General features: G+C 44.3%; 2 protein-coding genes across 10 annotated transcripts in view; both read left to right on the top strand.

Annotated features, from left to right (window-relative positions):
• Positions 1-19,194, top strand: part of LOC100221408 (phospholipid-transporting ATPase ID) — an 85,302-nt gene extending 66,108 nt beyond the window's left edge. For all 6 annotated transcript variants that reach the window (XM_072922684.1, XM_072922685.1, XM_072922686.1 and 3 more), the window contains 11 exons: positions 92-256; positions 1,824-1,935; positions 2,973-3,078; positions 3,903-4,050; positions 6,854-7,037; positions 8,560-8,783; positions 9,758-9,841; positions 10,816-11,061; positions 12,389-12,527; positions 14,439-14,569; positions 16,417-19,194. In XM_072922684.1, coding sequence (XP_072778785.1) covers positions 92-256; positions 1,824-1,935; positions 2,973-3,078; positions 3,903-4,050; positions 6,854-7,037; positions 8,560-8,783; positions 9,758-9,841; positions 10,816-11,061; positions 12,389-12,527; positions 14,439-14,569; positions 16,417-16,638 — 1,761 coding nt within the window. In that variant the 3' untranslated portion in view covers positions 16,639-19,194. The remainder of the gene's footprint in view (positions 1-91; positions 257-1,823; positions 1,936-2,972; positions 3,079-3,902; positions 4,051-6,853; positions 7,038-8,559; positions 8,784-9,757; positions 9,842-10,815; positions 11,062-12,388; positions 12,528-14,438; positions 14,570-16,416) is intronic.
• A 97-nt stretch (positions 19,195-19,291) lies between these two features.
• RUSC2 (RUN and SH3 domain containing 2) overlaps positions 19,292-22,644 on the top strand; it is a 57,222-nt gene continuing 53,869 nt past the window's right edge. For all 4 annotated transcript variants that reach the window (XM_012577623.5, XM_012577626.5, XM_072922677.1 and 1 more), the window contains exon 1: positions 19,292-19,492. The gene's annotated coding sequence lies outside the window, so the exon portion shown is untranslated. The remainder of the gene's footprint in view (positions 19,493-22,644) is intronic.

Genomic DNA, 22,644 nt, shown 5'->3' on the forward strand with positions numbered 1-22,644 from the left:
GATGCTTTTACCAGTCTGATTTCTGAAGGTCCTTTGTAACCAGACTCTTCTTCTTGGACCTTGGATCATCTGTCTCACCCCTATCTTGCAGGAATTTGCTGGAGAAGGCCTGAGGACACTCGTGGTGGCCTATAAGAGCTTGGAGGAAGACTACTTTCAGGATTGGATCAGGCGTCACCATGAAGCAAGCACTGCCTTGGAAGGACGGGAAGAAAAACTGTCTGAGTTATATGAAGAGATTGAAAAAGACCTAATGGTTGGTAATTCAGGGAATCTGGGCCAGGCTCTGGGGGAGGCAGTGAGGGTGGTGATTTGTCAATAAACAGCTCAGTGTGACTTTGGTAAACACTGCTCTGCAAACAGCTCAGTGGGCTGTGTGACAGGAGCAGGTCAGAACACGGCAGCCCTGGGTGTTCACTGGCACCTCCATCAGGAGACCATAACTGTGGTGTCAGCCACCAGTTCAGGGGAATGCTTTTATTTTAACACATGTGGGTGTCAGAGTAGCTTTCTCATGATGAAGTGACATATCAGAGCCTTCAGGAGATGACGTGGACACAAATATTTCATAGCTCTCCTTTGTATGTGCAAATGGCTGACCTATTTACTTTCCAGCCTTTGAAATGGCAGGCAGTGAATAATTTCCAGTGCCCATGAGAGTGTCTCCTTTGTTCTTCCAGCCCTGGGCAGGATGGGTAAATGATATCCATGAACACATTCGTGTCAATTTGAAATAGAGCTAAACAGTGATCTTTGGGTCATTCTTCTCTCCCTAAGTGTTGTTACAGTTTTGAAATGCCCCGGAGAATTTGCCTGTGTTTTAGAGCCATGAATAATTAATGAAAAGCATGTGTGTGATCTGAAGAGAAGCAATCCAGCTTTTGCAATCGTGGCAATGCTTTCTTGAAATCCCAGAAATCCTGGCTCTTTTGCTCCTTCCATTAGCTGTATGCTCAGAATGCCAGCAGTGCTCAGGGAGGAAGCAGGTGTGAGCTGTGGAAATGTTGGCCTTTGGAAGTTGCATAGTCTCTCTAGCTGGATCAGGAACTACTGTAAACAGGGATTGTACATTTTGGAGGACCCTGTAGAGAAGTTCCCTCAGAGCTGTTACCTACATTGATAACACTCATAGCTGATCTATGATGGACATCTCAGGAAGCCAAAAGGGATCCCAGGCTTAAAACCAACCTCTGAATTTAGTCTCCAAGCAGCAGGAGGTAGGTGGTAGCAGTGAAATCCGAGGCTGCAGTGAAACCTCCATGTCTCTTTGATTACAGGTTAAAGCCACCATCTACCTTCAAACAGCAGAAAAAGCAGTAACTTAAAAATAATGAAGGTTTTTGTCCTGAGCAGTCTGTGGTGTAGCTGTGTAACAGTGTGGACCAGGGATGGGGATAGGTCTGTTAAGGGCTGGAGGAGATGCTTAGCAGCCATGTGACATCTGCAGTACCACATGACTGGGCTCAAGTTCCACACCAGAGGAGGTCTGGGGACACAGATCCAGAGTGTCTTTGCCCCTCTTTTAAAGCTCTATCTGCTGTGAAGGGAACACATGGAACAACACAGACCTATAGCTCTGCAAACATTCTTGCAAATAATTTCATGCATATTCATAATCCATCAGAGCCTGGGGAGATTAGAGCCTAGAACATCTGCAGGATCAGGGCTGTCCTCTGTACAGTAAATTTGCTCAGGAAGAATGACAATCAGTACAACCTTATTCCTGGGGATTTCATTTGTGTTTGCTTAAATAACTAGGTTTAATGCTTTCTCCTTTGGTAGCAGTGGGAGGATTTAACCAGCTCCCTGCCATTTCTGTTAAGCTGCTAGGTGCCACAGCCATAGAGGACAAGCTACAAGATGGGGTACCACAGACAATTGAGACTCTTGCCAAAGCCAACATCAAGATATGGGTTCTCACTGGAGATAAGCAAGGTAAAAGCACTACAGCTTTGCATGCTTCTCTTCTCCTCCATTGGTGTGGTTGTTCTGCTAAGACCTGTGTTCTCATTCTTTGAAAACTGCAGAGCAGACAAACTTACATGGCTTTGCTTCATTGCCAGCAATGCAAAATGTCAGTTAACTAGAATCAGATCAGATTACTAGCTCGTGCCTGTGTTTCATTTCTGTCATGAGAGTGGAAGCAGGGTGAAGGCAGCATTGCCCTTGGAAAGGTGGCATTAAGCATCCCATAGTCCCTGACATAAGCTGTGAAAAGGTGTCACCTTCATCCAGTTGATCATTCAGGTGAAGAAGGTGGAAAAAAATTTGTCCTGCTTTCTAGAAACTTTCATGTTAAAGTGGATGTTGGGTGCATTTCAGCTTGTTTTTGGCTCTTATCATCCCAAACAGAAATAGAGGAAACATAGGAGATGGAGATGGAAAGAGCAGCAAATACACTCCAGTGAATTCTTTTGGAGACATAGTATTTTCACTGCAACAATGGTGTTTCAGGGAGGTCAAAAGTGTTTGCAAATAATTTCATCCAAGACATGAGCAGAGAATTTTTGAGAAAAATGGACCATTTAATTTTGTCATGTTCCAAATGCAACAGTTTTGCCATAAAATACCAAAATATCTTTCCAGAATGTTATGGACAAAATGTCATATTCTTTGTGTTTTGGGGCTTTTCTGGAAACAGGGAGAGGGCAAGTTAAAAATCCTGAAAAAATTTTTGAATCAACATGAAGTGTTTTTTTTTTTTTTTTTTTTGTTGCTCCAAATATGTTGATTAAAGGGTATTTTAAGCTTTTTCATGTTGGTAGAGTTATTTTTTTCCTGTGGTCTTGTGAAGTCAAATTGACTGGTACAAGCATCAAAGTGACTCTCCTGGCTCTCTTACTGTTGACTCTGAAAGGCTCCAATCTCTTTTGAGTCAGAAAGAGAGCTTTTGTCATGTGAACAAAAAGGCTACAGAAGTGGGTGAATTTGGGGCTGCTGAGATGGATTATCTTCCTGGTTTATCTTTCCAGAGACAGCAATGAATATTGGTTACTCCTGCAACTTGCTGAATGATGACATGGAAGAAGTTTTCATTATTGAAGGCAGCACATCTGATGACGTACTGAATGAGCTGAGGTAAATGGCTAAAAAACAGTTTCATTGCTGTGCCTTAGCATTATTTTTGTTTTGTATCATTCCACCTTCTTTTTCCCCATCAGCTTTCCTTGTTGCAATTAATTCAGGGACCTTAGATAAGGGAGAGTTACCTCCCTGGAAGATCCAGAAGCTAAGCACAATGTAGAAATCTCCTCTCAGAGTAAATGCTGAAGCTCCTTGATCCAAGAGCTCAAATTAAATAAAGGTATAAGAAAGCAGAGTCAGATAGGGAGTATCAGCTGAATTGACCAACAAGTGATCCTGAGTTACAAAGGCTTTGGCTCCAGGTTTGGGCTATGCTGATGCTGTACTGCTCTTGCCATCTATTTACATTGCTGTCCTTTGTCTGGGTATGTCTTTTGTCTGAATACCTTTTTGACAGTATCTGAGAACTTACCTCCCTTCCTCACCTCCTCTGTAGTCACAGGTTCTTAGATAAAGGTGAAAAATGGGAAAGGTTTGCAGTCCTTTTCTCTTGGAGTAGATGGCTGCTAGACAACATGCATAGAAAATCAGATATATTTTGGAATACCATCCTTCATGGCACTCAGATGGTTTGTTTGATTTAAAATTAGCAGAAGTTTAGCAACACTAGTTAGAGTTTCAGAAATGTGGATGATCTGTGCAGACAGCAGCAGCTAAGCAATGCATATTGTTGTAGGGATACAGTAAAAATTGGACAGAACTATTAAAGGGAAGCGTTGGGTTTTTTGTTTTCATAAAGTTGCTCTTACAAAACAGATACGTATTTGCACAATTTTCAGATTTCCATCATTATCCTTTTTTTTTTTTTTTTTTTTAAGGAATGCAAGAAAAAAGATGAAGCCAGACTCCTTTCTGGACAGTGATGAAATCAACATTCAGTTTGAAAAATCTTCAAAAAACCAAATAATTATACCCGATGAGCAAGCAAATGGGGTGTATGGTCTGGTTATCACTGGCCACAGCCTGGTAAGGAAGGCTCAGAGCCTTGCTAGGGCTGTGTTCCCTGAGGAGCTTACTGCAAGACATACTGAAAGTCTGAAAAATGCTTTAAAAATTCAGCTCTAGAGGGCAAGGGTTTTTTTTCCTCCTTACTGAAGATTAGGTTCAGTAGTTATCTAAGACATCAAAGGAGACAGACAATGTTTCAGAGGATGCTTCAGGAAAAGAGAACAGTTGGACTTGATCTTTGGTGAACAGGAGGGATAGAGTATCTGGATCATATTCAATTTCTGGAAATATACTAGAAAAATAATGAGGTTTGTGTTTGCAGCAAGAAGATAAAATGAGACATGGGTTACAATGCCAAGGACATATTCTACTGAATATAGCTGAAAAAAGATATGCTTAATTTATAGGATATAGATATTACGATTTAACTAATGTATTGATACTCTCTCCCACAATATTCTTCCAAACTGAAGCAATACACTCTAGATTAAATTGTGGCAGATTAAAGACTGCTTGGGAAGCATGGCTCTGAAGGCCTCACTGTTGATCTAAAACAATAGTTAGCTGTCATCTGCAGAGGGTTTTCCCACATCTATTTGATGGTCAGTGTTCGCATTAACTGCTTAGAAAGAAAGTGGGTAACACCAGACTGGGAGTAAGTACAAAGAAATCTGAGTCAGGTATGATCTGGAAAGCATAGGGGGAAACTGAGTCAGTTGGGATTTCTGAGCCTGGAGAATCTGATCAGTCGTGGTAATATTCTTCAGAATTATAACAGGTAAAGAAAATAATAGAGTTAAACTGAGATAAGAGAGTACTGGGTGAAATGTCTTCCTGGTGAGAACAGTGAAACTCTGCAATAAATTATCTATATTGGGAAATATTTTAGAACCAGTTAGAGGAAAGAAAAAACAACTTAGATCAATTCAAACCTGTCTGCAAGGAACATTTGATTTATGTCAGGCTTATTTGTCTCTTGTATTTTACTTTCCCAGATCTCAGTGAAAGCAAATTGACATAGCAAATAGACATATTTAGAAAGTTCTGGGAGGTGCCACCTCCCAGAAACAGGATGCTTCTGTTCCCTGTGGTTGCTACCTTTCTTAATGACAGCCCAGCAATTTTCACTTCCACCTCTACATCAGCCCAGCAAATATAGAAAATCTCATCTTTCTCTGCTTTTGGCTCATGTGCCATGTGTATAGATCCCAAACACTCTCAGACAGCGCCTAGGTTGTTAAGTACCCTTTCTCCCTCTTTTACACTCACTTTCCTTTGAACTCCAGGGCCATAATCCCTGGATTACCACTGCAAAGCAGACAAGAGGTCTGTCAGGTTTGGTCCATGTGCATTGCATAGACATCAGCTGAAAGCCCCTTGCCTGTTCCTACTCCATCCCTTCAGCCTGCAGCACAGACCCTGAATGCTGTGCTAGCAGAACTCCTCCGGCAGTGATGGCAAAGATTTCTTTATATTCCTGAAAAACACACACTCACCTACACCCTGACAAGGGGATACATCCCACACAATCTGGGCTGTGTGGGAGCAGCCAGTCCACACAGTAGACACAATGAGTTTCACCAAGATTATGGCTTTCTCTTTGGTGGGATGACAAGGACAGTGCAGACAAATCTAGATGTCATTTATTTATTTCTATAAGCTTGAACAATGGTGTGATACTGTCCCACACACAGGTGCTCTATCCCTGCCTGTAGAGGGGTGGGAGGGTAGTGCTGGGCCATGCACACATCTGGTGTTGCCTGAAGAAAGCAGTGAACAGAAAATTGTCAGCATCCTTAAAGGCATCATCATGCCCCTTTATTTGTATGCAGTTGCACCAATTAAAATACAAAGTGGTAACATTTTGCTGGTGCTATGCAGCAAGGATATTGAGGCAAAAACCATCTCTGACTACACTGACCAGCAGTACTCAGGCTGAACCATGAAAACGTGTCTTGTTGAGCAAGACTCCTGCCATAACAGAGGAAAAAGGGGACACTGGTGACTTACAGCTCTCTGTTTCAAAAAGAAAGAATATGTGACCTCAGGACTGTCTGCTTCACACAGACAAGGCAGTGGGCCTGCTGTAATGGCTCTGAGCAGGACTGAGCCTTGTAGATTCTTCCATACATGTCTGCTTAAAAGAGACAACAAAGAACAGAGACATAAAGCATGATCTGAAAGAAATTTGAAAAGCTCACACTGCTCCCTCCTCCTCATGCAGAGCTGGAGGGGTGACTAGACATCCAATTATCTCCGTGCTTTTCGAATAGCAATAACACAGCTGAATGATTTAAAAGGTCAGCACCCAGAGTAAAGCAGCCTTCTCACTAGTTTTGTGTTTTGCTTTGTCATGCCCACCTGAGCTTAACTTTTTACATGTTTTTTTTTTTTTTAATTAGGCACTTAACAAATTGAAATCTTTCCTATTTATCTCACAGAGCTTAAATAGTAATCCAAGAGGGATGAGCAGAGACTCTCTCACATGGAGATACACAAGGCTGTCTCAAGCCCTGCAGCAGCTTCCTGCTCTTGGTGTTTGACACTTCTGCCCTCAGTCAGGTTACATCAGCCAAAGCAGATGCTGTGAATGCCCAGCTGTTTTTCATGCCCAGCTGTGGTGCACCCAAAGTGCAAGCTTGTCAGTGTAGGGTGCACGGTGTGATGTGCAGCGTGGATGTTTCCTGTGACTGGGTGGATGGATTCACCCATATGGGTGTAACAGCCTGGCTCAGCTGTCGTGGCCACCTCGCTGCACCTTCTTTGTCAGGCCAGGAGTTGCTGTGAGCCTGCCCTGAGCACTCCTTTTCCTCCTTTCCAGGCTTACGCGCTGGAAGGGAACCTGGAGCTGGAGCTGGTGAGAACTGCCTGCATGTGCAAAGTGGTGATCTGCTGTCGGGTGACTCCCCTGCAGAAGGCTCAGGTGGTGGAGCTGGTGAAGAAGTACAAGAAGGCCGTGACCCTGGCGATTGGAGACGGTGCCAATGATGTCAGCATGATCAAAAGTGAGTGAATGCCAGCAGCTAAGCATGCTGTAACAGACTGACTCAAAAAGGTATTTGTTTTCTGAGGTAGGCTAGCAGCAGGAACACATATCTGAGTGCCTCCCGTACCACCCTGTTTGTAGAAACAAGTGTCTGTCTTTTGGCAGATTTTGGCAGATCTCTACAGATCACTCTCACTACAGATTGTGTCTCCTGCCTTCTGTGTCACACTGGGCTCCTTCAGGGGCTAAGGTTGCACTAAGCGCCTAGTTTTTTTTTCTGCCTTAGAGGAGACAAAATGGTTGGTCTTGATGATCTTAGAGGTCTTTTCCAACCTAAATGACTTTATGATTCTATGAAAAGCCCACATGGGCTGTGATGTGTCAATCAGTGTGTCTACACGGCCATCATCACAAGGGCAATGTATATAACAAAGAGGTTAGATCATAGAGGGCCTGGCTCAAAGCAGAAGAAAATCTTTTTGACTGTATAATAGTATGTGGAGTGTTTTTTTTTTCAGCATTTCTTTGTGTCAGGACTCTTTGTTAATTATCTCCCTTCAGTTACAGACGGTGGGCTTCCAGGCCTCTCCATCCTTGAGCATCATTTGATGCTGCATTACCTCAGTGAATTTATGAAAACAGTCCTAACTAAGTACAATTAAATTAAGATTATTCAGACGGACCTATTGCTAATCTTCCTCATGTTAATTGGCAAGAATTGATTAACTGGAGCCTCTTAATTAAGAAAGAAAAGGCTAAGCAGGGAGATAAGTGAGGCAGTCAGCAAAGAAAGGAGAAGAAAGTTAAAGTGTACATAATAATTAGAAACTAATCCACCTCTCCCATAAGAGGATAGAGACTTTGGGATTTTATCAATTCAGTTCAGTGGAAACCTCTGAATCTAACCAACTTTCAGCCATTAAGATTGTATTCAGTAGTTAAAGCTGTATAATTAGCTGTCACATTAAACTTATTTCCATGTTTAATAAATGCAAGTTACTATTAAAAAAAAAGTGACTCTTCTATCTAATTATTTGATTGAACTATTAAAGCCTAGGAAATGTAAAAAGGCTACAGTCTGCCTTTTAGCAGTGTCTGAGAAAGTTTAAAATGGTTTGAAGATTTTTTTCTGTCCGGGATGGTGTTTTAAGGCAGCTAGAAGGACATCCACACATGTTAAATAAAAGTCACATGTCAATATAAATTAAAGCTATTGTTTCATAATGGCACCCGTTATAAACAACAGTATTTGTGCTGCTGGAAAGCATTCAGAAAAAAACATAAACTGTTACTGAAACCTATAACTTCATTCAAATAAAAAGATCCCACTTGTGGGAAATGTATCACAGAGGCAAAATCATAGTGCTGCTGAAAGAATTAGTGCACCATTTTCTAAAAATATTTTTAAAAACTTTTCATTCTGACTTCCATGAAGGCTGTGAGGGAATTAACACAGTGTTCAGCGCAGGGTAACTACTTTTAAAAATGGGGCAGTGAAAACTCTTGGTATAATGATGTGATCAACCACCTTCTTCTTGCAGCTGCCCACATTGGGGTTGGCATCAGTGGCCAGGAGGGGATGCAGGCGGTCCTGTCCAGCGACTTCTCCTTCGCGCAGTTCCGTTACCTGCAGCGCCTGCTCCTGGTCCACGGACGGTGGTCCTACATCCGCATGTGCAAGTTCCTCAAGTACTTCTTCTATAAGAATTTTGCCTTCACCTTGGTGCATTTCTGGTATGGCTTCTTCTCTGGCTTCTCAGCACAGGTAGGTTTGGGTTTGGTTTTGTCAGGGACATGGAGATAGTAAGAGGGCAGCACCTCTCCTGTGAAGACAGGCTGAGGGTGGAGGGCTTGTTCAGCTGGCAAATGAAAAAGCTTCAGGAAGATCTCACCCTTCAGGACCTAAAAGTGCTACAAGAGAGCTGTAGAGGAACTTCTTAGCAGGGCCTATTGCAGTATGACAAAGGGTAATGGTTTTAAACTAAGCTTAGATTGATACAACAAAGAAGTTTTTTGCAATTAAGTTTGTAAATCACTGACAGAAGTTGCCCAGAGAGGTGGTTGATGCCCCCTTCCTAGAAGCATCAGGTCAGGTTGGATGGGGATCTGAGCAACCTGACCTGGTTGAAGATGTCTGTGGTGATTGCAGGGAGGTTGGTTTAGATTAATTTTACAGAACTCTTCCAATGAAAGCCATTCTGTAAGTCTAGATCTAGCATTTTAAAGCAAAGGAAATCTAGCATTTTCATTTTACAAGGAAATAAACTAAGCCATTCCTCCCACCTCACTGATGACACAGATTAGAGTTTGGTGCAGATCTTGTAAGATCTATGCTTGTGCTTTTAGCATATTTGGAGCAAGCAGTTTAACCTGAGATGACTGTGGGCCTCAGGAGCTTGCCAGAGGAGGACATCCAGAGTTAAAAAACTGGTGTTGATTCATGCAAACCAGCCTCCAACCAAACACAGATGTGGGGAGTGCTGATATCCAGGGGCTGGGGGTGCAGGGTGGTGCAGAGGGATCCTGCTCTGGCTACAGCCAGCAATGGATGCTCAGCAGACTGGATTGGCATAATGTGATCCTTCCTCTCTTTAGGGATGCTCAGTTTGAGTAATCTCATCCCTTTTGTCTCAGTAACAACTCAAACTAAGGTGTTGCAGCAAGTAATTGCATATACTTTCAAATAAATGGAAAGCACAGCTTTTTTGCTAACTTCACTTGCTTTGTTTTTTTCCCCAGACTGTCTATGATGAATGGTTTATTACACTTTACAATTTGGTATACACCTCTCTCCCAGTGCTAGGAATGAGTCTCTTTGATCAGGTACTGTTTCTGTCATCACTTCGGGGATTTTATTCATAGGGGTTTTGTCTCTAGGTGTTTTGAGCTGGTGCCATGAAGCAAAAGCAGCTGATATTTTGGCTACATACTGTGGTAACCCCTGAAATAATAGCTGACAGAGAGAACTTAAATCACAAAAAAAAAAAAAAAGATGCACCAGAGAGAAGGTGTATTGCCGTAGTCATATGATTAGGGTTTAAGTAGTGCTGCGAGGAACAGGGAGTTGAGATAAATATGATTACCCTGACTTGGCCTGTATGTTTCAGTGTGTGATGAGATTTTTGGGTTAGGCTGCTGCCTACAGCAGCAGGTGCCCTTGCAATCCTCTCCTGAAGCAGACATACCCTACTTCCTGTGTTCCTGAAGCCTGGCAAGTGACTTACTAATGACCAGACAAAACAATTAATGAGATCTTTGAAACCAGATTTTGCAAGTTCAGCCTTTCTAGTGAGTTCTTCCTATGGTAATCTCACACAAATTTCAACCTCACTCTTACTGTTTGACAAGACAAAGGAGAAATAAAGCTGCTCCTATATGTATTTTACAACTTAAATAAATAGGAATTGGCTACTTTCTAGTGGTTCAGTGCTCCGCTCTGGACACTTAAGGGATCCAAGTCAGACAGCCTTGCCTGTGTGGGGAGGTATTTTCTAAACCTTATCTTCCAGTCAATTCTCTGGAGAACATACCATGTAGTCTGCTTTAGATGAAGTGTATATTCTTTCTTTTTTACCAGCTGTCAATTTTTTTTTTTTTTTTTAGCATAAGAAAGGTAAAATACATTATGGAAAATATGCACAGGTGACCTGGGGATGTGCCATGCCAGTAAGCATGGCAACAGAGTGAAATCCTTTTCTCATGGAAATGCTTGTCACAGGGACATGGCAGCCCAAACTGGTCTGTGTCTTTGTCTGGGTAGCTGCCAGCAAATCTGACTGTCTCCTCTCTGCTTTCAGGATGTGGATGATCGCTGGAGCATGCTGTTCCCTCAGCTATATGTGCCTGGCCAACAAAACCTCTACTTTAACAAGGTGGTGTTTGTCAAGTGCATGTTGCAGGGGATCTACAGTTCCCTCATCCTCTTCTTCATCCCCTATGGGGCCATGTACAATACAATGAGGAGTGATGGGAAGGCCATTGCTGACTACCAGTCCTTTGCTCTGATGGCCCAGACCTGCTTACTGATCGTGGTGTCTGTACAGGTAAGGCACCCCAGGCAATAGTTTTAGGACTTAGTTGTTGTTTCATGATAGCAGCATCTGGAGGGTCAATGACAGCATTGTATTTGGTACTGCATTGTGCATTGCAAAAAAAGCCTCTTGACACCAGATTAGTCTCCTCAGTTCAGCAGAACAGGAGATATGTATGTTATAAAATATCAGGGTGACAGGAAAGAAGAGTCTTTGCCTTGGGAAGATTGCAATCATAACAGACAAATTAGTTAAGACAGGGAATAGAGAAGAACACATTCTAGTTTTATGGGAAGGGTTTGAAGCACAGGACTGTCTGTCTGCCATCAAGCAGTTATTTATAGGTTCTCCATTATGGAGATGTCTCTGCAGCCTGGCCCAGTGCATGATGTATGTGTGACGCAGCCTGAACTTGCTGGAAGAAATAGCTAAGTCTTGGTGGTAGAAAATTCAGATGGTACTATCAGGATGAGAGAGACTTCTTAAAAGAAAACCAATCTATCACACTTCCCTGGATAATAGTTCCTGCTTTCTGAAGTCTTTGCAGGCTTGTTTTCCTAACTTTCAATGCTACATTACAGCCAAGGAGTGGGAAATAAGGCCTGACTCATTGAACTTACTGTGTTCAGCTTCTGGGCCCTCAGCATAAGAATGATGAGGGCCTGCTGGAGCAAGTCCAGAGGAGGTCCATGAAGTTGATCAGAGGGCTGGAGCACTCTGCTAAGGAGGCTGAGGGCACTGGGGTTGTTGAGTCTGGAGAAGAGGAGGCTCCAGGGAGACCTAATTGCAGCCTAACAGTACTTACCAGGGGCCACATGAAAGCTGGGCAGGGACTTTTGACAAGGGCATGTAATAACAGAAGAAGAGTTACTGGCTTTGAAATAAGAGTGGGTTTGGGTTAGATACTAGGAACAAATTCTTCCCTCTCAGGGTGTTGAGGCACAGGCACAAGTTGCCCTGAGAAGCTATGGATGTCCCATCCCTGGAAGTGTTCAAGGTCAGGATAGATGGGGCTCTGAGCAACCTGATCTAGTGGAAGGTAACTCCTGTCTATGGCAGTGGGGTTGGTACAGGATGATCTTTAACGTCCCTTAATATCCTGTCTCCAGGACTGGCCACTAGTGAATGCTTGAGAAGGGGGCAACAACAGGATAAATGTAGTAATCTTGCCTTGAATGGTTTCCCAGAATCTTATGATTTGTGACTTGTTATTTCTTGAGACTTGAATGACTATCATTCCCAGGGGGAGATGTACAAAGCAGAAGAACAAGCTGTGTTCAGCACAGATGTGCTAAATCAGGAATGCACTGACAAAAGCTGCATTGCTCTGTTCTTTCAGATTGGGCTGGACACCTCTTACTGGACAGTTGTCAACCAGTTCTTCATCTGGGGCAGCCTTTCTGTTTATTTTGCTATCACCTTCACCATGTACAGTGACGGCATGTATCTGATCTTCACAGCCTCCTTTCCCTTCATTGGTAAGCCTTGGGACAAATCTGGACTGCACTCAGAATGGACATACTGCAGGGCTTAAAGTTTCCAAGTATTTATATGCATATTTCAGGATATAATGGTTGCCTTTTCTGCAACCAAGAAATGCCAGGATATTTCTGAGGGTTGATGGTATTTATTTTGAATCCCGTCCATCCAGGTGAATGTGTGTCATGTTTCCTTCCTTGTGTAAGAGTGGACATTCCCATGCAGTCATGGGAATGGTCCTTTAAATAAGCCTAATGAGCTGGACGGAATGTTTTCTGCTGGTCTTCTATATTTGGGTTCCAGTTATCCCGTTTTTTACAGCTATCTAAGAACATCTTATTTGTAGATTTGTGATCTTTGTAAATAGGTTAATATTTTGGCATAGGAAGGCATAGAAGTACAACATCCAGTCAGACATAAGAAAAATGCCATGTGATTATTGTGAGTCTTCTGCTAGGTTAAATGGCAAATTCCCCAACAGCAAAACATACCAGTGGTGACCAGGTCTTTGTAGTTATTTTACATAACAGATTTCTGAGCACGTGCAAAAAATTAAGGATAAATAAATGAGTCCATCTCCTGAGACTTTGACCAGGAAGAACATGTACATACATGTAAGCAAAGTAATTAAAAGTAATTCTGATGTTTTTAATAGCTCTGTGCATCCATTGCCAATAAAGAAACAGCGTTGTTATGAATCTCTACTTCTGAAGTCCCAACACTTTTTATTTCAAGTCTCAGATTTTTGTATTAATCAATGCCTTCATTTTTACTGATATTTTCTAGTAAAGACTTCTTTTGCCTATCTTCACTGCAACAGCAAGGGGCTTAGCCAACTTAGAAATATCTGAGATGCAGGTTAGTTGTTGCAATATATTTTTCAAGCAGATAATCACATCCACTTTGAGATGGCTTTTAGACTCAAAAATGCTGAGTGAGAGAAGTTATAATGTCTGTTCAGTTTCCCAGGGCAGGTGGACAGTTGGACTGGATGATCTTGAGGGTCTCTCTCCACCTTGAGGATTCTATGATGATTCTAACTCACTTGCCAGCAGTATCTCATTGTTGCTCTGTTATTACTACACTGGTAAAAGAAGCCATAATGCTGAGGGATACTTAATAAGGTCCCAGTTTGAACCACCTTTTAGGAAAGTGTTTCTAGTCTGGACTAAGACAACTTGTTTACTTAAATTTCAGTGAAGTTGTATTAAAGCAGAATTTGGCCAACTGAAAGAAAATATTCAGCAAATATACTGCCAATACCACCATCATTAAGCCCTGTAATGAGGGTTTTGCAGACTGTTTGTTCTATCTTACATTCCCTCAGTTTTGTAAAAGCCATAAGTGAGCACTTTGGTTTCAAAGGAGGTGTCAGTGACATGCCACTACATGGCAGTGGTGCTGCCAACATCCTCATTAGGCTATGTTGTCTGTACAGATCCCCAGAGCAACACATGCTCCTCTCACAAAGGGCTGTGATTTCCATCACCTGCTGGGTAGAGCCAGTACTCCATATCCTTTAGGAAATGGTGCTGGGAAGCAAGAAAGGAGTATTCCTTCTTTTGCTCTGGAGTCCAGGGCTGCTGCTTAAGGTCTCCTGAGTGTTTATATCGATTATTTGCTGTGATTTGACTCTTCACAGAGAGAAAACACTCACTCTGACACCCTTGTCCACCTGGGTTGTTGCTGCAATCATGTCTGGATATTGCATTTTTCTTTGCTCATCTCAGACAGCGACAAGAGAGAACTGCCTTTGCACTTCTCTCTGTAGCCAGTTGATTTCACTGTTGGAGACAATGTCTGCCTTGTATTTTGGTCTGTTTTCCAAGTGCTCTGGAATCACAGAGAGCAACAGGGAATAATGGTGGGAGGTCTGCTTTTACAGTTTTAATCATGTGTTTGTTTTCCAGGTACGGCTCGTAACACCCTCAGCCAACCAAACGTGTGGCTGGCCATCTTTCTCAGCATCACCCTCTGCGTGCTACCAGTGGTTGGCTTTCGATTCCTGAAGGCTCAGCTAAAGCCAACTCCCAGTGACAAGGTAAGGAGATACCTTATTAAACCAGAAATCCTGCTTACCATGGCCTGGGCTCACCATGGAGCCACATTGCACGGGCTTGTCATCACCTGGGGTGTGTGTCCATGCCGGTGCAACTGCTGCCATCTGTCTGTCCCTGACTCCCCAGAGAACGAGGACTGAATTTGGGGTTTGGCACGGTTCAAACCATCTGCAGCTGGGACCAAGGCTGAGATTATTGACATGCGGATTAGACTGCTCTGAGGCAGGAAAGCCGCACTATTTTTAGGTGCAGGGTTTAAGCACTGTGGCTCAGTGGCAAAGGAGTGGCATGTTCCTCCCACCCTGACGCTGTGCAGTTTTTAGCCTGGCAGACCACAGGCTTTCACCCTCCACTGGGGAATATATGTTTGCTGGGGATTTAAAAATTTATTTTAGAATTTACTTTTTGTAGCCAATGGCTGTATGCCCCCTCTGGAACAAGCTTCCCTCCCATCCTCGGGAATATGAAGCTGAGGGCACCAGGGCAAGGAGAGGCAGGGAGTGCTGGAGTGGTCAGGGTGCACACTGCTCGCTGCAGCCAAGGGACCCCACAAGACATCAGCGCACACAGGGCTCCCCGGGCTTGCTCCCAAATAGGAGCATTTGCTGAATGCTACTGCCACCTCGTGCTTCCTTCCTTTCCCTGCGCTGAGCTGCTGCGAATCGGGGTCAGAGCACAGCCCCAGGGGAAGGCACCGCAGTTGACGCCCTCCCTGGTCATCCTCGAGATGTCTGTGGAGCTCCACAGGTTCTCTATGACTCTAGAAGAACGTGTTAGGGGAATTCTTAGCGTGCTGGAGAAGACTGCTGGTTAGGGAGGTCCTTGAAACACAGCTCAAGGCAGCTGGCGGGTGTAAAACTGGTCTGAGTTTACCCCAGCTGAACAGAAGTCAAACACAGCTATTACCCAAAATCCCAGCCTCACTGCCAAGGTTGAGCATCCCTCTCTCTAGCACAAAATTACTTCTCTGCCTCCTCTTGGAAGTGAATGGTCACAGGAGAGGAGACGGTTTCCAGCTCTACAGAGTCCCCCAGCTGGCAGCAGACAAGCCTGATGTTTAGAGATACCAAGCACCTGCCACTGCCATTGTGCCAAGCAAGAAGCACAGGAGTCTGGCAGCTGGGGGTTCTGTTAAGCCACAGGGTCTCAATAGCAGCCTCCTGCATTACACAGCCCCATTCTGAAAGGTTCTTGATAGCAGATTAACTCAGGGGCCACCTGGGAGCAGAAAGCCCACTACCTGCAAATAAAGTGCAATATTTATTTCCCATCTGCCAAAGAATACAGGAATCTCTCTATTATCCCTGTAAGCATGCAAGGCCAGGTTGCATTTAGTGTTGATATACCTGATATAGTGGTAGCGGGGCTGGAATGAGATGATTCTCAAGGTCTCTTCCAACTCAAGCCACTCTGTGAGTCTATAATTCTATAACAATCAACATTATAATCATGAAAAGATTTTATTCATCAGAAACTCCCTTTTGTAGTCTGTTTTCTATATTAAATATGCCAATTCCTAAATGTTTCCTTATTTATTTTCTGGAATTTTGACTTGTTCAGATGACTTTCAGATTTTGGCTGATTTGACTGTAAGTCCTACAGCCATACCCCAACTATGGCATTAACAGAGATGAGGGAAACACATGGAAATCATTCCCTTCCATGATTTACAGATGATGCTCCCATTAACACCTTTTAAAATAAAATAGAAGATGCCCTTTCCTCATTTTTGTCTTTGAGTCCCTGCTTTTGTTTCCCTTCCTCTGCTTCTCTTCTACTGTGCTTGTGAATAATGATGTACCTTCCACTTTTTCCACCTTATTTCCAGGTCCTGATGAAGATCAAAGAAGCCAAAAAGCGGCCCCCTCCACCCTCACCCAAGCGACGCCTACGCCGGACCAGCACCCGCCGCTCTGGCTACGCCTTCTCTCACCAGCACGGCTTCGGAGCACTCATCATGTCTGGGAGAAACATGCGGCCAAAGTCACCTTTTGCCACAACAGGAACATTTTCACCAAACAGTGACAAATATAAACACAAAGGATTGTAACGAAAGAAGGAAAAAAAAAGGAGAGAAGAAAAAAGGAAAAAGCTTCCCAACCCCCCACCCCATCCCTCTTAAAAATTAACAAAGCAAACCAAAGTAAAGGGCTGTCAGGAAAGGAGGCTGTGCTGCCTGCAAGGCAGCGAGCCAGTGGCTGCCCAGAGCTCTGCCCTCCAGGCTGCCAAATCAAGGACTTGGGGCTTTTCTTTCACCCACACACACACTCTGATTCTAGTTTATTTTCCAAAGATGTGTGCTGCTGCTGGGGAAGGTGGGTTGGGTGAGTTGGAGCGTGGAGTTGTATGGTATCCCAGAGGACCTCCCTGGTACAAGAGAGGACATGCTGTGGGAGGCACCTCTGCTCCCTGAGATTGTTTTTAATGCTAATTTTTTTCTTCTCCCTCTAACTACATACCTCAGAGCAAAGAGAATTTCAATCTGAAGAAAAGGTTGAATTGGCAATGTCTTTCTCAGTCATGTGCCTTCATTTTTCTTCATGAATCCACTCTGGGCCATATTATTGGGGTGACAGTATTGACCCCAGGTGTGCCTTAGGTCCAGCCACACAACCCACAAATCCACAACCTTTGTAATGTGTGATTTTGTAGCCTTTTGACTGTGATCCACTTTCTCAAGAGATGGCCAGTACCCAAACACCACCCTCTTCCCACATCTGCCATCAGGAAGTGCTGCAAGCTCAGAGAAACCCTTAGTAGGTCAAGGGACCAGGAGCTGACAGTCATCAGTCTGCTCTGATTTATCTGGGCTGCAAATCTACTTTTGTAAAGGATTATTGTTCGCAAAACCCTCTCAAGTTTTGTAAGTGGGCACCAGCCATTTCATTTAGACTTAAAAGAGCAGAAGGTGCTCAGGCTTCCTTATGGCTCAAACCATGAAATCTGGCCCAAGAAGCCCGTACCATGGTTAGGGCCCACGTGGACTGCCAGCATGAGGCATCTGCCCCCCTTAACAGAATGAGGTGTGTGCACATCTGTCTTGATGGTGATCACACCAGAATTATTAAAGCCAGAAAAGCTATTTCATGGCCAGCAGCTGAAATAGCCTTTACTCCACTGGTGCTGGGGTTCAGTGTAAGGGATGAAGTGACCTGGTGGCTTTCTTACCCTCCCCGATGAGCAGAGTGGCCATGATTCAGAGGAAATTAATGAGGCCTCAGGGCTCTCTGCAGTGTTTCATGGCTGCAGTGTTTCTATGTGCTGGCTCGAATTTTACTTGGGAACAGGTTAGCTATCAAACACGGGTGGTAGAGAGCTGAAAATCCTACCAGTCTGACTGCCAGCAGAGGGACCTAAAATGCACAGATGCAGCTAAAGACATGGTGATCTTGAGGGACTGGGATTTGCTCACTGTTTTCTCACACCAAATCCATAATCAGCAGGGTTACTGGGTGGAAGGCCAGCGTGGCAGCATGAGAATCTGTCCTGCCAGCATTGCTGAACTGTCTAAATGCAGCTTTTTTTGTGCAGAGGACTAAGCCTCTGACTGTTAGGGGTGATTTTTTTGTTTGTTTTTGTTTTTTTGTTGAGGTTACATACAAATTTAGACTCCTTCCTTCATTTGATTTGGATTTTTTTGTGCAGTAACCAGCTGATGTTTTTGAGACTCTGCTGTGAGTCTCTGAGCTGTTAGAAGGCAGTGTATGATGGCAAGAGGCCAGACACGTCCCCATTTCATGGAACACCCTGCTGTCTGTGGTCCCAGTTTCAGCAGATACTGCATGAGATTGTTTAAGCTTTAATAGAAGGTTTCATCTCCCTGTGTTTTAACTCAGCTCAGGAAAAAAAAAAAATAACCAAACTAGTCTGTTGCACCTGCTGCTTGGGGAGGCTTGTTGCAAACTGTGGTATTAAATTTCAGCACGGCAAGTGCAAAACTGGAGCTGGGACTGGATCCAGACTTCAGTGTCTAGGAGCTGCTTGCTAAGGAAAGAGTAAATTATCTGGTGATCTCCCCTGGAAGGAGACGCCTAAGTAAAGTGAGAGCCTGCACTCTGGCTGAGGAAACCACTGTGGTAGTTAATGCTTGTCACCTCCCCCTGATTTACCATTCACTTTGCAGAGACAATCATGGCTTTCTGACAAGGAGTTTGTTTTTCACATTCAGCCTCCCTGGAGTTAGGGGGAAAAGGAGAATTTCTGCAGATAAGCAGACATCACCATGATACCCAGACTGGTCCGTGGACTGAAAGTCCTATCAAAGCATCCTGATTCCTGGCATCTGATGCAGCAGAGTATATTGCAGAGCAGCAGAGGCAGACCTTGTGCTGACAGAGCAAGGAAAATCTGACACTGTGCCTCTCTTCTCATATGGTTTACGTGCAAAGTACTCACCTTCTGGCTAAAAGGGGATTTGAAAATGTTGGCTGCAACATGTAGGGGATAATAAAGCTGTTGGTGAGCTTGCACCAGATACAATTCTTTCAGTGGTTTGACACAATCAGCATTTGAAATGCAGCAGCTGGCAGTGATGTCTGTCCTACATCACTTCTAATTTTGTAAAATAATTGTTTTTTTGAAATAAAAATAGAATATTGGGATGATAGATTCCTTGGCACTCTGTTAATTGAGGTAACAAGTCTATATGCAGAAGTGCACGGGGGGGGGGGGGCAGTTGGAGTGGTTTGTGGGACAATGGATCTGAGACAGCAACCCTTTTCATCCGGTATCCTGACGAAGGAAGCACACAAATTCCCAAAATTTTCCATCCTGGCTAGGATGTTTTAAGAGGAAACTTAGAGGAAACGTCAGACATCCTTAGGCGGAGGACCCGGCGGGGGCGGGCAGCGGCGAGAGCCCGCCCCGTGGAGCAGCTGTAAACAGCGGAGCGATGTGGGCGATCGGTAAGGGACGGTGGCAGGGCGGGTGGGACAGTGCGGGGATTGTGCGGGAATTGTGCGGGCAGGAGCGGGGTCGCTGTTTCTCGTGTGCGCGGTGCTCAGCTTGGCTGCCCGGGGGGAGGTCAAACCGTGTGTCATCGTCCGTGCGGTGTCTAAAAATTATAATTTAGTCTTTTATGAAGCTGTGGTGTTTCATAGATATGTCAAAAATTAATCCTTGAAATAGATTTTGGACTTTGTTTTTCACCCTCTCCCTTTTTTTCCTCCGCATTATTCTGTAATATAAATATTCACAGTTTGAACATTGGTTTGCTGTTGTGCCTATACTTGCCACCCTGCTGGGCTGCAGTTTGGGGGTCGAGAATGATAATGCTCTGATGGTGTTGAAGCATTAGAACAGGAGGCTCAGGGAAGCTGTGGGTGCCCCGTCCCTGGGAGTGCACAAGGCCAGGTTGGATGGGGCTCTGAACAACCTGGTCTGGTGCAGGGTGTCCCTGCCCATGGCAGGGGGATGGAACAAGGTGATCTTTAAGATCCCTTCCAATGCAAACCACTCTGTGATTCTTTGATAACCAGTGATGTCGTGTTTTCTTGCCTTACACTGCAGCAGAGGAGAGCTTAGAACGTCTCTCTCTCTCCTGAACCCACAGGATGACAGTGAGCAATCTCTGTCCCTAATACCATGGGGCAGCAGGTGTGTTTGGGCAGAGGCACCTGAAGGGTGTTTTCATTGCAAACTGCAACATCTGTACTCCAGGCTGCCTGGTAGCTCTCTCTCTGCCTGTGTGCATCCACACAACTCTCTCACACTGACCTGTAGCCTGGAAGTCCTTTATCGTGAGCAGCTCTTAGGAAGTGGGAGGGCAGAGGAGCACCATATCCTTGCCCTGGGCTCTCCAATTGGAGAGCAACTCAGCAAAGTCTGTTGTATGAATGGAGACATCTCAGTAATGACCCATGCTAATTACCAGCTGGAGCAAAAACGGGAGCATAAAGGCTCTTTTGGATATCTCTGGGCACATGCGCTCTATCCTCTAACCCTGATAAAATTCATTCTAAATCCAGGTATTCCAGTTGGAAAGCTTCCTGACCTAAGGGTTGATTTTTCTCTCTCTCTAATTTTCAACCTAAATGTGTTCACTGCATTTATTCTCTTGTTGTCATGCCAGCTTTATACTTTTGCTTCAGCAGTTTTGAAGTAAACTGCTTTTAAACTTCCTGTGATATATTTAGACAGCAATCCTATCCTCTCTCTGCCTACATTTGGCTAGGCTAAACAAGCCAGGCTCTTAAGTTTCTTCTTGTTTGATAGGTTTTTTGTTTCCCTCAGGCCCTTTCTGCACCTGTTCATTTGAGATTATAATTTTTAAATGTAGGTGACCAGAATTTTTTTTTTTTTTGCATGACACTTCTTTTATCAGTGTCTATACAATAGCTCTGGTATTTCACTGCCTCGCCTAGGACTGTGTTTGCTTTTCTTACAGCCTCATCATCTGTGTGTTCTTTAACACAGTTTTAGTGGATATTTTCCCCAATTTTATTATGGCTATGCATAATTGTTAGCTAAATTGGGTTAGCTACATAAATACCTCTCCTCTCATGCCTGACAACATGGGGAGGAGTTGAAGTCATCACAGAATAACTGCGTATGCTGCTGATGCTTTAAACTGGTGCCTTGTCCTCAGGGCCAAGCTTTTTCCATGAGGGCTGGCAAGGACATTCTGCTACATCTGCTGATGTGTTGGCTGATGTGAATGTGCTGGAGTGAGGGAGCAGCCGTTTCTCCCAGCAATAAGTGTGGTGCTGAGTTCCCAGCCACAGCTCCCAGACAGCCTTGTCCCTGTCCCTGTGATAAAGTCTGTGTTGCTGCAGGGCTGGACGTGATGAAGGGCTCAGAAGAAGGGCACAGAGCCCTGCACTCTGAGTGCTTTTGGCCATATCCGCTGCACAGCTACTCTTCAATTTTTCCAAAGCTACTCTTCTGCTGCCCTGCTTCTTATAATGCATTTAGAAGTAGAGAGTGGTTTTTCTCTTCCTCGCACTGTAGGGAAGCCCCCTCTCTCCCATCACTCCCAGCTTAAAGGAAAGACATTTCCATATCCCTCTCTCTTTCTTCAGCCTGCCTCTTCTCTCCAGCTGGGTGGAGCTGACTGTAGGAAGCTGTCAGCTCCTGCTTTTCCACACAACGCTGAGCCCTCTGCTAGACTTTTGAGCTATAAATGGATCTTGACTTTTCCAACCCCCACTCTCAACACCAGGAGATGTTGTGGGATAGCCAGGCTTCCTCTGAATTAGGAAAACATGATCCAACCACTCGCTTTTTGTAGTTCTCTGTGAGCATCCTGCCTGGCTGTGGGGGAGCTGTGTGTCCTGGTGAGGGCTGTGCTGCTGAATTTCTTGTGTGCACTGCGAGAGCAGCAGTTCTCAGACCTCAGTGCCAGGCCTGCAGGTGCCATCACCAACCCCACACATCACCCCATGAACACAGCACCATCTGATCTAAGTGTGTCTCCAGGGAAGGCCAATATTTTTGTTGTTATTATGTTGTTGCCTGCATCCTGCCTCCACATCCAAATCAGGCATTTCATAGAAGAAGCCTGGCTTTTGTACATAATGAACAATGTTTGCCTCCCTTAACTTTGGGATTTATGGCAGGCATCATGAGGTCTTTTAAGCTTTATTGCATTCTGGCTTCTCGGAGAGGCAGGGAGCATCAATATCTCCTCGTTCACCAGGGAGCTGGGGCCTGAAGTATGCACACCAAGGTGACTCAGGGAGTCAGTAGCTGCCCTGGATTTTAAACTGAAGGCTTTTGTGTCATCAAGTGCTAACCTCCATCAGCCCTGCCGGCATCCAGGCCATTCATTCCATGAAGAGTACAGGTCTGTATTTAGAAAACTAATTTGTACTCTTGTGTTGAAAAATTGCAGTCTGAAAGTCTCCTAGTTAGTGTGCTCTGTAGAAGCTGCTGGGCAGGGTTCCAGTCTGGTGACCTTTTGTTGGCAGCAGTGGGTTTGCATTGTTTTGTCTTAGACAGGAACACCTAGAGCAGCTGCTTCAGAGGCTTCCTTACCTCCTGGCAGTTGTCCCTCAAAAACCTTCAGGCTGTGGATAAAGGATCATAGAATATTCAGAAGGTGCAAGCCTGGTTTATG

Source organism: Taeniopygia guttata, chromosome Z (assembly GCF_048771995.1).
Source record: "Taeniopygia guttata chromosome Z, bTaeGut7.mat, whole genome shotgun sequence".
Classification (NCBI taxonomy): Eukaryota; Metazoa; Chordata; class Aves; order Passeriformes; family Estrildidae; genus Taeniopygia; species Taeniopygia guttata.